Source organism: Lonchura striata, chromosome 2 (assembly GCF_050655825.1).
Source record: "Lonchura striata isolate lonStrDom1 chromosome 2, ASM5065582v1, whole genome shotgun sequence".
Taxonomy (NCBI): Eukaryota; Metazoa; Chordata; class Aves; order Passeriformes; family Estrildidae; genus Lonchura; species Lonchura striata.
Genome location: NC_140704.1, coordinates 42,627,810 through 42,643,663, shown reverse-complemented (window position 1 = coordinate 42,643,663; position 15,854 = coordinate 42,627,810). Strand labels below are relative to the sequence as shown.

At 41.4% G+C, this 15,854-nt stretch overlaps 1 protein-coding gene across 15 annotated transcripts in view; it reads right to left on the bottom strand.

Moving 5' to 3' along the window:
* The window catches only part of NOD1 (nucleotide binding oligomerization domain containing 1), a 39,406-nt gene that overhangs the window by 19,447 nt on the left and 4,105 nt on the right, over positions 1 to 15,854 (bottom strand). For 7 of the 15 annotated variants that reach the window (XM_077786936.2, XM_021525907.3, XM_085569554.1 and 4 more), the window contains 7 exons: positions 12,703 to 13,032; positions 10,703 to 10,877; positions 7,696 to 9,499; positions 5,563 to 5,646; positions 4,456 to 4,539; positions 2,813 to 2,896; positions 1,093 to 1,176 (listed from right to left, as the gene is read on the bottom strand). In XM_077786936.2, coding sequence (XP_077643062.2) covers positions 1,093 to 1,176; positions 2,813 to 2,896; positions 4,456 to 4,539; positions 5,563 to 5,646; positions 7,696 to 9,499; positions 10,703 to 10,877; positions 12,703 to 12,918 — 2,531 coding nt within the window. In that variant the 5' untranslated portion in view covers positions 12,919 to 13,032. The other 8 variants (XR_014952102.1, XR_014952144.1, XR_014952143.1 and 5 more) reach the window with 4 other exon arrangements.

Below are 15,854 nucleotides of genomic sequence, written 5' to 3'. Positions count from 1 at the left end.
TTTGCTCTTGTCTGAGAATCCCTGAGCTCTGATTCAAGTTCAAAATGTTTTCTTTCATGTCTGATGCGTCTGGATGGATTGTGCAATTATGGGAAGATGGCTATTTCAGGTGGCTTTTAAGTTTAAATATATCTAGGTCACTGCACCTGTTCAGCTTTTAATTTTTAAGCTTGACTACCCGCTTCTAGAAAAGAGGACAAGGCACAGCTCTGAAATCCCTGGATCTAAAGTGGCAGCAATAAACTCTCCAGAGATCCCCAGACACCCAGAGTATTTCTGAAGAAACTAGTGCCATGTGCCACCTTGTGGGGAAACTAAGGAGCCTTGCCTGCTCCCTCACCGTGGAGGCCAGTGGAACTGGGAGGCAAATAGAAAGGGTCACCATGAACCCAGTGCTCCAGCTGTGTGGAGGGACTCCAAAACATCTTTAAATCATTTAAATCCCCCAGACAGCACTTGAAAGTTGAGCAGGGAATGGGCTGTTTAACACACTGGTTTCTGCTGTGCTTCCAACCTCACCTCTGTTATGGCTTCCAGAAGGCTGGTTTGAGATCCATCCCTGACCTCCAGTGAGTACGACATCTCACTAGCACTGAATGTGTGGTGGTGTAGCTCCACTAGAGCACAGGATGAGCCCAAATATAAGAATGTCTCAGCCCCTCATATTACAGCCTAAAATGTACTTTGGTAAGAGCCGCTGCGCTCTCTCAAAAGAAACAGCTAATACTGAGCTCACTGGGAACCTGATTCTGTGACAGCTGGTGCCTCCTCCTGCTAATGCTCCCAGATCAAAATGGCACCCACTGACCATGTGCCTCCACAAATGCCAGAACATATGCATCATGAGGGGAGGAGGTGCACATCAAGGAAAGGATGCCTGTTGTTGGTATTTTAAACTTGCCTAAAGGCTGCACAGGGCTTTTGGACAGAGTCTGGCCTCTCACTTGCACCAGGGACCTCTTGGCTGCACAGCAGAGGCTGCAATACCAGATTGGTGTTCCAAGGCAACCCTTGGTGGGAACAGCCATTGCTTCACAGCAGGATGGAAAAGCCAGCGCTACACCAAGCTGCCTGGCTCTGCCGGTGTTTTACCTCACATTTGTTAACTTAGGGTGGTTCCTCAGGGCTTCTGCAAATGCCTTTGCTCCTTCATCTCCAACTTGATTACCCCACATCCTAGTGAAGAGAGAACATGAGATATCAGTTGTACTGCCCTACTGACTCTTGCGGATGCATTCTCCCTGTTTCTCTCCCCTCCCCTCTTTCCTGATTACTTCACAGTCTTTCAGGCTTGTGAGCAATCTGGCAGGTACCTTCTCCACTGAGGCAGGTATGTTCCACTGCCTGCACATTGCACCAGTAACCTCTGCTGACTCACCAGCACCCTCAGGCCACAGCACAGAGGCAGCTCTAGGAGACAGCCTGCTGCAGCAGGAATGCTTTCAGGATCACCTTCCTGCACACTGGTAAGAAATAGCATTTCCAAGGGCAAAACAATCCTTGATTACACAAAGGGTTATTTTGTGAGAGAAGGTAACATGGTACAAGCTGGAGAGAATTGATCAGAAACTAGGAGTACCTGGTCAAATCCCTTCTATGCAGACTAACCACTTTGAAAATTCATCCTGTATTATGAAGTTTGAAAACATTTCTGCTGAGGCCTATGTTGTTGGGTTTTTTACAGGGATCCTGGCTTGTTGACTCAGAGCCACACTCAGCTTATGGGTAATTAGTTGGCAGCTCTTTTAAAGTCAGTTGAGCTCTGTGGTATTTAAACACATGGACTTCCAGTAAGTTCCCCAGAATTTCCTTGTCCTTCAGAGCCAATGCAGTTTGCTATTTAAACATTTCTGTCCAAGCTATCCTAAGTCCATTTGGAGTGATCATTTCCTCCACAGGAGAAAATAGGAGTCCTTCATTGAAATTAGAGCAAATACAGCACAGCAGACCCAGCTATATGGAAGTGTTCAGGTTGCTCACTGTATTTATGAAATGTTGTAGAACAACAAAATTAAAGGCCAAAAATCTGATTGTACAAATCCAATTTCCATGTTTCATGGCTACTGTGATTGTCACAATGGCCAATCAGAGGTTTTAATTCCATGTATTCAAGTATTAAACGTTAAGAAATCTGTTATCCTGTACAGTGAAAAGAGAAACTGAGATTTGCCACAAGAGGGGGGAAATAAATAAATCAAACCTAGCACCTTTCCTGAGAAACAGGGCAGGAACTAAAGGTTTGCAGTACATTCAGACCTCTCTCAAATAACAGCACTTTGCAGTTAGGGACAGCCTAAGAGAAAAGGATGATATGAATTCCCTTTTATTCTCCCAGCTCACAATTTTATGAGGATGTGATGCAGAAGGTTTGACAGGTTTAACAATGACACTCAATAACTAGATGCAGTGCCAATTGTCATAAAACTATACAGACTTAAAAATAACCAAGTATCTCTAGAGGAGTTGTGCTGCAATAAAAAAATAAAGTTGTGCTGCAATAAAGAAAGTGGTCAGCTTTACATCCTGTCCTCTTGTTTGTTTATTTCTCCTTCAAGGTTCTGTCAGAAAAGTGAAAAAGAAAAAAACAGATGTCAAAACCCAAACCAAACATTGTGTGAATGAAGAACAACAAAGCAGCCCTCCTTTTCCATGGAAAATGTGGCCTCTATACTCGTTTGTTCTAATGCTGTTGTTGAGGAGGGAAGGACTAGAAGGAGGAGAGAAGATAAGCATGAAAAAAAGAATCCTAAGGGATTTACAGGTGCCTGGCCAAGATCAAGCCCTAACTTCTGCTCTTTAGCACTGAACTTACCCAATTTCAAACATTGTCTTGCTCTTCTGGATGGCCTGGGCAAGGCACTTCCCTCCTTCACTCGTTATTTTGTTTGCTCCTATTCTGCACAAAGTACAGAAATTGATGAGGTGCATCACTTACAGCTGTGATGTACAGCTATCACAACACCAGTTCAGAAAGCCACACAAGTATTTAAGGCTAATTAACTCTGGAGGTTACCTGCAGTTATCAAAGATTAACCCAGAGGGAAAAAATACTGCAGGCACTTGACCTTTGACCAAAAGACACAGTTTTATGTTGTCTTTTGCATATTTTGCATGTCAGCCCTCCAAATCAGAAGTACTGCAGTAGAGTCTTGGGTTTGGTGCTCAGTATGTTAGAAATGAGCTTTAGGAACTGATCCTCAGGGCAAGGACCCCGGCCTTGTCTTTAACATAATTCATACTATCAACAATTGCTACAGAGCTCATGAATTACATGCAACATGTTTCATGATGCCATAGGGAACAGAATATTTCTTGACTGTGTGTTTCCAGAGGAGACTGCAGCTGATAGGCACAGATTGCAATAATTTCAAGTTCTTCTGTTGTAAGCATAGGCTCTAGGCAATGGCATAGGTCAGTGCAGCAGTCAGTCTCCGGCTGGCATTTTACACAAGGCCTTTTCTGTTTTTGGCCTATGTGGATATCAAATGGCTGGAGTTCAAGGGAGAGATAATTGCATATAGATTGATTTAAAGAATAGACCAAACCCCCAACCCTCCCCCACAACCCCCAAGCCATTACATTTACATAAAACTGTCTTGTTTGGCTGACTTCTGGCACATGAATGTGTACTCTATCTCAAAATAATCTCTAGGGTTACTATGTAGCCTGAAAGCAACCATCTTTCAACAGGCTTTTTTTGTGAAAGCTTCACTAAATAAGCAAAGCACCGTCAAAGCAGTGAAAGAACTAAGTGCTCCTGGGTTTCAAAATTCTGCAAAAATTTCAAGTAGGAAGGATATGGCCAGAGTGGGGTTTCAGACCAAGTCAGTGGGAGAACAAGGACTAGAATCCAAGAGTCCCTGGCTGCCTGTTCCTAAATTCCCTCAAAAAGCTGACATTGCTGCAGTTACCTCTGGTTTCTGCTATGGTCACAATTAAACCATTGGTTAATGATCTACTTTTATGTCCAACCAATGTGCACAGGCAGACACTCTTATCTGGGGAAGTTCCAGGAATTAAAGGGAACAACTCACCAAGTGAATTTGGGGAATTTCAGAGTTGAGGTATGACACCAGCACAGCCTGACCCCAGCGGCTCATAAAAGATCAGACACTAAAAAGCTTGGTACTAAATCCAAGGGAATTTGCCTGCTGGAAGAAACAGCAAGGTCCATACACAGCTTAAGCCTTGCTCAGGTGCTCAGACTGGATTTAGGTAAAGAACAGGTCTCATGCACTCCTTTAACTCACTACTGTATTCCAGAAAAGACTATTGATTCAAGAGTTTCACCTACTGCCATCCACTGCTGGACTACTGCAAAACATATATACAACTGCAACCTAAATTATATTTTATTTCAAATACAATTTTTGTCTTTTTGTCTACTCTTCCTCCCCTTTCAAGCTGCTTAACCTTAATTAGGATAGTGTAGAAAGGAAAAACAATCCAACATACTTTACATATTCCAGGCTTGAACACTCTTCAATTAATTTTGCAACATATTTGGCTCCAACATCAGTGATTTGGTTGTTGTATAAGCTTAAAGAAAAATCACATTGGTAAAAATAGGTTATTACTGCTGTTAAATATTTACAGCCTGAATGTTTTATGATGCACACATAGCATCTATCTTTTCTGTGCAGCTTTGTACATATTCACAGTTGCTTGTATTTCTATTTTGATATATAATTTATACTGTGATGGGCTAGATATAAAATATAAGGAGACCAGACTGCAAATCATGAATATTTATACAATTTTTAAAATAAATGGTCTCCACAAGCAAACAAAGCTTCCCTTTATTCCTGTGCTAGTACAGAAATAATATTGCAAGAAGATAAGTCAAAAGACAAAACACCATAATGTACTTCTGGTCTTTTAAAAGTCATAAAATCCCCTTGCAAATATTACTGAAGAGCAGATACCTGAGCAGTTGTACTTACATTAGGGCACTGGAGGAAAAAAGCTATTCTTGGTATTCAGGTTCACCTTTCAAAAAGTCATTTTTATGTAGCTACTTAACCAAGCGCAGGAAGTCAGAGCTAACGTGCCTTCCAGCTTCAACTTCATTAAGAACTAATTAAGCTCTTGAAAGAAATTGGTATCATGAATACCACACTTGAAACTGCATGTTCCTGACAGCAGTCTCTACCAAGCTGTATCTGCTTTGCATAGTTGAAATAAATCAGTTTACAGTGGAGAAAAGAGCAGACTAAAACTACACATGCTCTCTTGCTTGCAGTCTATCCCTTCCACAGCAGAAGACTTTCAGTATAAAAATTAGCATTCTCACACAGTTCAGTAACCTGACACTGGTCCACACTGTGCCTCAGAAGGGTTTGATGCCAGCAGGAGGCTGTGAGGGAGTGTGATATGAGAGGAAACTGTGGTCCTTGTCCCTGTGAACTGTCACAGAATCATTTCTGACACAAAAAGCTGCTTTGCTTAAATGAGGAGGTAACTGCAGTTTCCAGCCCACCTCTTCCATGCCAGTACTGGCAGCACTAGAGTTCTATTTTCTAGAATCACTGCTGAGTGTTTTGTTCCCAGCTGGGTACATACCCCAAGAAAGACACAATTTGGTACTTGGAGAGTTCTTCATACAAGATCCTTACACCGTGATCTGTGATCTGATTTACACTGAGCCTGGAAAGAAGGGAATGAAAAGTATGAATCAATACATATTAGGAATGTTCATATCCTGTGAGTTAACAAATTACTAGAGGCCTATGCATTTTCCTCTGATATTTTAACAGGTCCTTATACCAGATATTAAAAGCTCTTAAGAGAAATGCGAGCTCACATTCATGTGGCTCACTCCAAAACTGATAAAAATCAGAAAGCCCCAGATCTCCTAGGTAATGCTCTGGAAGCTGTCCACAGAACTGAGAACAATAAAATGTAGGAAGTCAGACTCCAGATAAACATCTCACCTCTTCCTGTGCTTACTGTGATTCCAGGAAGAAAGTCTGCTTAACACCCTAGCAAAAGCAAGCTGTTCAAACTACTAGTCTTGCAATCTTCTCTCTGAGTACATAGTGAAAGCCAGGCATCTTGAAAGTCACAACACATTCAGGCTTCACCAAATAAAGGCTGTGAAAAGCCCTGGCCAGAAGACAGAACTCTGCTCCCATGGGTATGCTAGATGTTTCTAATTTTATTGTCCCAGCCAGACACGAGACAAATCAATGTCAGTCATTCATAGAATAAAAATGCTTCTTCTCACAGCTGTTTTGGGGTGGGTTTTTTGTTCTTGTTGTTGTTGTTTTGGGTATTTTTTTGCTAACTTCTCAAGCTTTTTCAACTTCACTAAATGGACAGGTTCAAGTGAAGCATTCAGATTGCCATGAACCACATTTTCTGGGCAAAGCTGTCTTGATGAAAACATTTCGACCACATTTAGTTTGCACACAAACTCAGTAATGGAAGATTTCCTTCAGAGAGTCCCTTATCACCAACAGCCTCCCTAGCCTTTGCTAGTTAGCAAAGGTCCCTTTGGAATGCACCAGTACACAGGAGAGATCAGCCAATTTCTACAGATAAGGACAGCCTGCTTCTTTGGAAGGGATAGTTAAGTTGCTGGAAACAACATTTCTTGACCTGAAGAAATTGCTCATTAGAAATAAAAGTTCCAACATCTGAAGACCCATAAAGGGATCCTAAAAGGGAAACCTAAAATACTGTTTTTGTGCTGGGGATGGTGTTAAGATCACACTGTGTATGGCATGATCACATGATAGGCACAAAGAATGAAAGGCTGGCCTTTTCTTCTTTTTTTTGTCTTATGTACTTATGCATTCTCCCAAGGAGTTTCCTTATGCTTTCTCCTGGGAAGTCAGTCAATTTGCAAATAACTGGGGAAAAAAACAAGAGCCACTGGCTTTGATTTATTTCTAGAGTAAAACAAGCCAAGGCACAGCCAAACAGGATGAAGAAAACAATTGTTAAAAAAAATTCTCATGAGGCTGAAGGAGATTTAAAAAAGATATATATGAAGTTCCCGATTTTCTGCACCTAAATGTTTGGACAAATAAGATATAGCTACATGGTACAAGCTTAAAGGGCTGGAGGTGAAACAATCTGGCCTGTGATGTTAGAGGTGGAGTTAGTTCCCCCTGTTCACACCAAGCCATGTCCTCCCTTCACATCACCTCAGGGAAACACCACATCTGAAGGCGTAAACTACATTCTTTCATGGATGGACATGATAGTTTTTGTCTTATGAAAACCAGACATTTTGACAGGATGCAAAACAAGAAATTCAGAGCTTCTGATCAAGGGTTACTGTGAATAAGAGATCCTCCCTTACCCCTTATGACCGAGGGTAGAGATGGCCTCAGATGATCTTCAGATAATGGAGGATGCCCTTATGTTTCCTTTTTCCCTTTAGCACCTTCTCTCATAAAAATCCTCTTCTGAGACAAAACAATTTGAGATGGAGCTAACTAAACCTACAGATTTAAACATTCTGTGCTTCTAAGGACTTCTTTCCACCCTTTCCATTTTGGTTTCTAAATTCACAGCTTACCTCTGCTCCTGTGACTACATGAACAAAGATTTCAGAAGATCTGAAACATTAATTTCGAGCAGCACTAATCCTCCTCTTTCTCCACTTGCAAGATCAATTCCTCAGCCCACCAGTTAGTGGAATAAACGAAGAATACACAAGACCTGCTTACATACAAAGACTCCTACCTGATCACTGCAAGCTTGCTGAAACAAGGTTGCAGCTGTTTTATTCCATAGTCATTGATGTTGTTGTTGTCCAAATCCAGAGCCAGGTGCTTTTGGAAGTGGTGCAGAACAAAGGAAATGGCGCTGCAGTCAGCAGAGCAGGCGTTGCAGTAGGCCAGCTTGATGTAGTTGGCATGCATGCGGCGGGCTGCCATCCTCCCCACCTTCTCACTCTGTGTCTCATACAGGCACCTCAGCATCCACACAAAGTTGGGCTGCATCTGCACCTGATTGTAGCTTTTAAGCCTGGACCGAGTGTAGCCTTTCAGGTGGGATTTCATGCTCTCCCCAAGGTACATGATGAGTGTTTTTCTCTTTCGCTTAATGACCGCAGGCGAAACTAAATGTCTGAAGAGCTTCTGCCTGGATCCAGAAAGTAGGCCACAAAGAAACAAGTTGGTAAAATTAAAGTGTTCTTTATTTTGGAAAGGATCCTCCCCTGCTAGTTGTTTTTTCAACCAGGGGATACGAAGGCAAGTAGGCTGGGCAGTCTCCAGGGAAGAACATTCATTGAAAAACTCAAGTAACTCCTTGGTACCCACCTTCTCCTCCATAACCAAGAACAAAGCTGTGAAAAAAGACTGAAGGGTTAAGTGCAAGAATTCATAACTGGCCTGACTGCCACAGCCACTGTAACCTTTAACTGTCCTGAGAAAGCCCAATTGCAAATCTTCTTCAGTGATGTTTGCCGATGAGACTTCTTCCTGCTCAAAGATAAAGGCAGAGTTCTCCATCCCTTTGTATGCCATTTTACCCAAAGCTAGAAGACTTTCCTTTCTTGATTTGAACATTTCTGCTTGGCTCCTGATATTGGTCTTCAGCAAACTTGTTTTCACAGATCGGTTCAGGTGGACTTCAATCATGAGCAAAAATACATCTGTTAATGTAACAGAACTGTCTGGAAGTTCGTGGCTGTCAAACATGGAGTGGAAGTGCTCAAAGCATTTAAAGATAATCCAGCAAAATAAAGGCACTGAACACAAACTGCAGAGATTTGGGTTAGCTTCCAACTGGTTTGATACCAGTACTCGTCGCTGCTCATCTTTGAAAAACATAGCTGTGTATTCCTTCAGGTTATTCCTGGAGAAACCACGGAGCAACACCTTCTTCCTAATGATGTTTTTTTGGATCTCAGTTCCTGTCCTGGCAGTAAGAATTTTCTTGGACCCCTTAAGAAGCTTTCCTCTGAGAAGGCTTACGAGCAGTGCCAGGGGGTGGATGGGTTCATTGGGTGAGCATATCTCAGGTACGCTGCTAAGATCAAAATTGGAATAGATCTCATCAAAGCCATCAAAAGTGAAAAGAACTGTATGAGGGAACTGCAAGATGTGATGGAACACTTCTGTGGGGTCCTGGTCTGGGTAGCAATTATATTTGAAGAGCAGGTCTTTCAAACATATGGCTTCATCTTCCTTGAAACAGCTAAACATCCTACAACGAAAACGGAAAAAAAACTTGGCCCCTATGTCCAATTCCTTCCTGGCCCAAAGACTTTGTATTTTTTGCAGCAAGATTGACTTTCCAATTCCTGCATCACCGTAGACATAAACAGTCTCTCCATCTTCATTAATTAGCCCAACTGCATCATCAAAAAGGGCTTCTAATTGACCCACCTGGCCAAGACTCTCATTGGTAAAACTGACCAGCTCCATAATAGTGTTGGAGTAGATTTCTTCAAGCAGCATCTCCTCTTTCTGAGCGTACAACATAAAAAACTTGGAGTCCCGTCCCAGTTCATGTCTGAGTTTCTGGCAATACCTGCTGACTAAAAAGACAGTGAACTATTAGTAAAGAGACTATTATTTAAAAACCTATGCATACAATGACCCACCTTCCTGGGAACTCAGAGGGGGTAATAAACAAAAGTAATTCTAATGTGGAAAGGGCTCTTTGGCAGATTAATTCTATTTGTGCTGCCATCATCACCCACTTGGGAAATTCAGGTGCTAAAAAAAGGTCACATGTGAGCCACCACTTCCTGAAAGCCAGTACTGATGCTGCATTGGTTTAAGGGGCTGCTATCCTTCACCTGAGACTCAAAGTCAAGTCCCTGACACTCTGTTAAAGGCTGCTTAACTCTCTGCAAAGGTTTGTTGGAGTTGTTGGTCACTGATTTCACTGTACTTATATTCCAATTGCAGTTCTATCAGGTAGGTGGTTATTAGTTCCTACTTTCTTTAGTCATTTATGTTATTGCAAATAGAAGCCATGCATTTCAGAAACCTAGTACCAGGCACCTCAAAAGATTTTTTTTAAGATGACAAAAAAAAAAAGAAGAGAACCTCAGTTATTGCACAACGTTTCCTGTGGTTTTCAACAGAAACTTTGCTTCAGATGGGGACAAAGTAATTCTTATATTTATGTGGTATGGAAAAACCTCTCCAGAGGAAATAATTTCTGCAATACTTATACTCTGATTTTTAGGGTTGCTAAAAACGATCATTTAGGATGACAGTAATTCTGGTTGGAAGGGACTTCAGAAGGTCTAGTCCTACCTCCTGCTGAGAACGGGATAATTTCTGACATCAGATGAGGTTACTCAGGGCTTTGTCTAGTCGGACCTTGAAAACTCCCATGGAGACTGCACAGCCTCCCTGGGCAACCTGCCTCATTGCTTGGCTGTTCTCATAATGAAATACTGGCTAGTCCATGGCCAACACATCACAATGTTGCTAATAAATTGTAGTAGAGGCTTAGAAAATGCTACAGCTGGTACAAGGTGGTTCTGCCATTGTGTTACATAGCCACAAACAAATGCAGAAAGAGCCTGAGTTTAACAAAACAGGATGTAATTTATCAACATCATCCTTGTATTATACAGTGGATATAATTTGGCTACCACTGCTAGCAAGCACACAGTTATTTTCCCTGGCTGTACTCCCAAAACTCTTACTCTTCTGTCACTTTTTTGGAGCTTCCTGCATAGCAGGGTAGTTGTAAGAGAAGGGATAGAGATGCATGACCTTACCTGGATCTGTATTTACCACAGGTTTACTACAAATATTCTCTGAAGGCTTGTAACCTATTTCATCCAGCCAAGGCTGAAGATCATAGTAAGCATCAGTGACTTTCTGCAGGACATAGACGAAATATTCCGAAATTTCTTCTCCCTTGCTTTGAACCAAGTCTAGAATTTTGCGAACCTGAAGAAACACCGCAGGAAAGATCATTGGTACACAGCATTTTATCACAGTAATACTCATTAACTGCTTTAGGATCCTTTCTGGACTGGAGGAGGGGGGCAGAATCAAAACTGGTGCTTCAAAAAGGTGAAATCAAAATCCAGCTCTGAACTGGAAACCACCACAAAACTCAATTGCTGTTTGTGTTTGAATGCTGTGAGAGAGTTTGTTCTGCAAGTTAAGGTCTGAACTTGTAGCTCAATCACACTAACCAGAAACAAAATGGATAAATACCACTCCTCAACAGGGAAGCCAAAGGATTTCCTCAGCTTGGCTAGATAGTGTACTTTAAATCCTGTGCTGTTTAAAATGAAAATAGAGGTGGTTTCTCAGTGCCCTAAATTCACCCTCTGTTTTGTAAATACTCTAGTCACATTTGGATTTACCTCAGGATCCAGCCAGGTCCAGAGCAGGATAGGCTGAATCCCTCCCTGGATCTTAACGCTGAGCCAAAAGCCTTCAAACTTTCCTTCCAACACAGCAACTCAATTCTCCAGGCTCTCTCTGTACAATGGCCCCTCTTCCTGCAGTTATTACCAAAAATAATGGCTACCAGGCAGTGGCTGGAGCAGTTCAGCAAAGTGTCACGTCCATGGGCAAGGCAGAGGGTGATCTCGGTGCACCAGCACAAGGCAGTGCTAGTATAAAACCCTCTGCAAGACAGAGCAGTCATCTGGAGGCACATTTTGAATGTCAGGATCCCCTTGCTAGAAATAATTGAAGAATGTAGTTCTAAACCAGACAAAGGGTTTCCAGAGACTGTGGTCTCTTGTGAGCTTAAATCAGGGTGATGTACACGCAGCACAGCAAACATATGGAGCATTTTCTGACAATTTGTATGCTCTAAAAAGCAATTTTATGCCTCCCAGAGAAGCTCCCACAGAGTCCACTTCACTTACACTACTGTGGCCTGTTCTCTGTCTCTGCTTAGACTCCTGATGCATGGCCTCCCCCTCAGCCTTGGTACAACAACCATGCATATTATGCCGAACAATAAGAAATTGAGATTATCATACAGTGTGCATTTATTCAGCTTTGACCCTACACACAGTGCGAGCACTGTGTTACCATTTCAACATGCCAGCAAGAATGATTATTTTATGTAAATCTGCATTGTTTGTGAAGTCCAAGGTCTTTGAATTTTTTATGGTTTGCCTGCCCCTAACTGTGACAGGGTTCTGAAGCTGCCTGATTGGTTGGTCTGGGAAACAATCTCCTCAGCTGTTTCAAGTTACAAAGCAAAGACCAATTTTGTAAACCCTAATTTCTCCTAACGAAAGGAAATAATTCTTGCTATTGATGTCTAAAGATGAATTAAAACCCCAAATACACCAGGATACGTCAATTTTCCACAGAAACATTTACAACACTCATAGGTCTTTAAAGAGAAAGGAAGGTGTTCATACAGACAACAAACAATCATTGACTTCCAAAACAACATTTCATTTCTGTGTCTCCTAAAACAAGATGATCTATCCCACAGCATCCTAAAGCAGACTTTCCTTGCTATACTCTAACAACCATGTGGCCACCTCTTTATCAGAGGACAAAGCTGCAGCTGGGAGGGACAGAACAGCAATTATCACCCTGCTAAATTCTTACAGCTGCCAACGGGCATAACCAGCAGTGCCAGCCCTGCTGGAAAGGGATATACTGGAGACACTCATCCAGGAAGAACAGAGCGGAAAAACTCCAAAACAAGAAAGATTAGAAAACACACTAGATGTAAAATTGTCAGATGAACCTGTAACCAAAAGCTTCACTGGCTAGAGAAAAAAAATTATACCTTATCTGCTTGAGTAGGAAACTGGACAACGATCTCTGCATCTTCAGTGGAGAAGTAGTCGTTCTTAATCAAGTTATCAATCAAACACTGCGTGTTTCGGATCCTACCGACCAGAAGCTCTCGGTGAACTTTCAGCAAAGCAATGAAGGACTGAGGGCTTGCTCCTGGTGGTTTGTTCACAGAAATGTCCACATTAGCACAAAGTTGGCCTTCCATAGCTGAGATACCAAGAAGCTGCTCCACCAAGCCTCATCTTTGAAAAACTGTCTGTTTGGTCAGCTTGGATTTAATTTCAGGCAAAGAAGAAATCTTTCCTTCACATCACCAAGCCTGCAAAAAGTAATTGCACAGAACCTCAGTTTAAACCTTATTCTATGCATATACATCCTTCAATTAGACATCACAGAATACTCCCAAACTCTGCGTAGTATCATGGCCAACTTCTTAATAATGTTTCTTCCTTAGGTACTTCCATTTATTTGTTCAGGTTTTGAAAAATAAAATATCTACAACAGGCAGTCTACCTCCTGTACCAGTATTTTACTCTAGCTTCCCTCAAACACCACCACTGGCATCTGCCTTATTAAGTGCCTGTTCCTAATACATAATTTAATATTTTTTATTAGCTTTTCATGTTTCTGTAGACAAAGCAGGGCATCTGTCCAAACCTAATCTGGACAAGGAAATAAACTGAATAAAATTATACTTCATAGCAATTAATTTTGTAGGAGGAATTAATTTATAGTAGCAATTCACTCTGCTTTTTCATTGTTACAACAAGAGACTGTATGAAGTGCTGCAAATATAATGACTGCTCCTGAAAGCAAGGCCTTGTGAACTCTGAGGCAGTTTTAGCTAAGCTAGGGAAAAGAGTTTAGCTTCTAAGGACACAAGGTCCACCAACACCAGGAGGGAGGTAATTTTGAAACCATACTCTTTAGCATTAATGCCCTCTCTTTGTCTGCAAATATATACACAGTGTATGCCCTTGTTCTCCAAACCACCTCTTGCGAGCTCTTTTTAGATGTCCATTTATTCCTATTTTTCTCTACAAGGCATAAAACAGGAGGAATCACGATCAGACTGCTCTCTATTGTATTACTAAAGCAGGGCTTCTTGTAATTTTACCTAATGTTCCCACCATATAGTAGGTATGAAGTTATACTGAAATTACAATTCAACAGTAACTTCATTTACGTACTATTTAGGTACAAACTTGCACATACAATTTCCCATGCAGGAAGCTAATTTTTTTGCCAAGATCGCAACTGAATCACCTTCACACATTCAGCAAGAATCTGCATGATCAACACAAATGACTGACAACACCCAGTAACAGTTAAACCATACTGTCGTTTCAGCAGGTCAAGGAATATCTGGAAGAATGGTCTTAGATTATGATTACAGTCATATTAACAAAACCAAAAGACAAAACCCTTCAACAATTCTGTAAGTATGCCAACTCTGCTGCTACAAAATTCTCACGATTTTCCAAGACATTTGCAGTGATGGTAAACTTTCTCAAATGCTCCCTAGCATTCCCCTGTCAAGCTATAACTGAGCCCTGCCAGCTCACAGATTATTCTAAGTGACCTGCTACTGGAACAATCTCACTTATATGGGTTTTCTATATCAGAAGCTGCTGTCTGCATCAGTAAAGCTTCTCTTACTTGATGCTGGAGAAAGACACAGTTTATGCTACTGCATTTTAGTGATACTAACTATCTACATTCAAACCAGCTGGGCAAACCAGCTTAGCCCCTTGGATTTCCCAACAGGTCCCAATTTATGGTTGCTGACCTGCATGGATGCAGATAACTGCCTTAAAAGTTGGGCTCTCCAAGGGCTGAGACCTGGCAAATCCCCAGCACAACTGTTCTGGGTCACAGCCAACTCCCAAAATGGAAAAACTGTTTGCAACAAACGGAATGTAACCAAGTGATCTGAATTTCTCACCACACCAGTAAGTGACTGCATCCACTCAGACAAATCAAGCTTTCATTACCCCATTCAGATGACCCACCCAAGGAAGTGGCTGATTTCTGAGTCACTCAGCTTTCCAGAAGCCACACTGGCACATCTCTTTGTTCAAGAAAGATCATTCCGTAAATGAAGACCAAGCATGCTGAAAACAACATTTAGCCTTTAACTTCTGTAGGCTTTAGTTAAAGAGATAGCATCATCTTAAAACATGCAATTAGAATATTAACCCTATTTTTCAAGATACTGCATCCACTCAACATTCCTTGATTGCTTTGGCAATTCTAGGACCACGTTATTCTAATGCATTTTCTTTCTTCCTAATTTGTAAGAAGAACTGAGACAAATCTTCAGAAAACCATAAGAATGAACCAACACGTTGTCAAGTGTATGAAGCAAATAGAAGCATTTTCTTCACTATTTCAGTTCCATCTACAAAGAGCACAAGAAAAGAAAGAAGAAATACAGCAGCAGGACAGAATATGAAAAACAGAATGACAAGTAAGTTTCAAAGATGTCTGTCCTGCATCTGACTACATCCAAGTCAGTACAAACCATGGTTGCTACTGGAACTGGTGTGCATACAAACGCTGCAGGACAGAGTATGTTCCCTTTCACATCAGGTGATCTGCAGGAGAATGGAGAAACAAGAAACCAAGCAAAAAGGAATATAAAGTGAGGCTAAACATCAGGGAGAAAGGAGAAAGAACAAAAATGCCAAGCAGGGAAGTCAGGATTGGGAATATGAATTCTGTGCATGATGACATACTCAGTGATATTTTCAATTAAAATACTAAATACAATGCAAAACCCCACACCAGCCAGTACTGGAGTATTTAGTACTTTTCATCAGTCCTTTTTAGTACAACAAAAAAAAAAAAGGAAATTTCCACCATTCACAGATTAAGAAAATCCATACCAAATGAAGAGCTGAACACTTCAAATGGTGCTGGAACAGGAAGACTTCCTACTACATGTATTCATAGCAAAATGTATCAGCTGTATTAAGAAGCTTGACAAAAATGATTCTGTTTTACTGGAGCTTTCTTTGTGTTGTTGAGGGGTTTTGAGCTGTTGGGGTTTTTTTTTGGTGGCATTTTTAAAAACACGAGGGCAGTGTGTGACAATATGAGGTCTCCAGCTTATCTGCATCCCATCATCTCTCTTTCTAC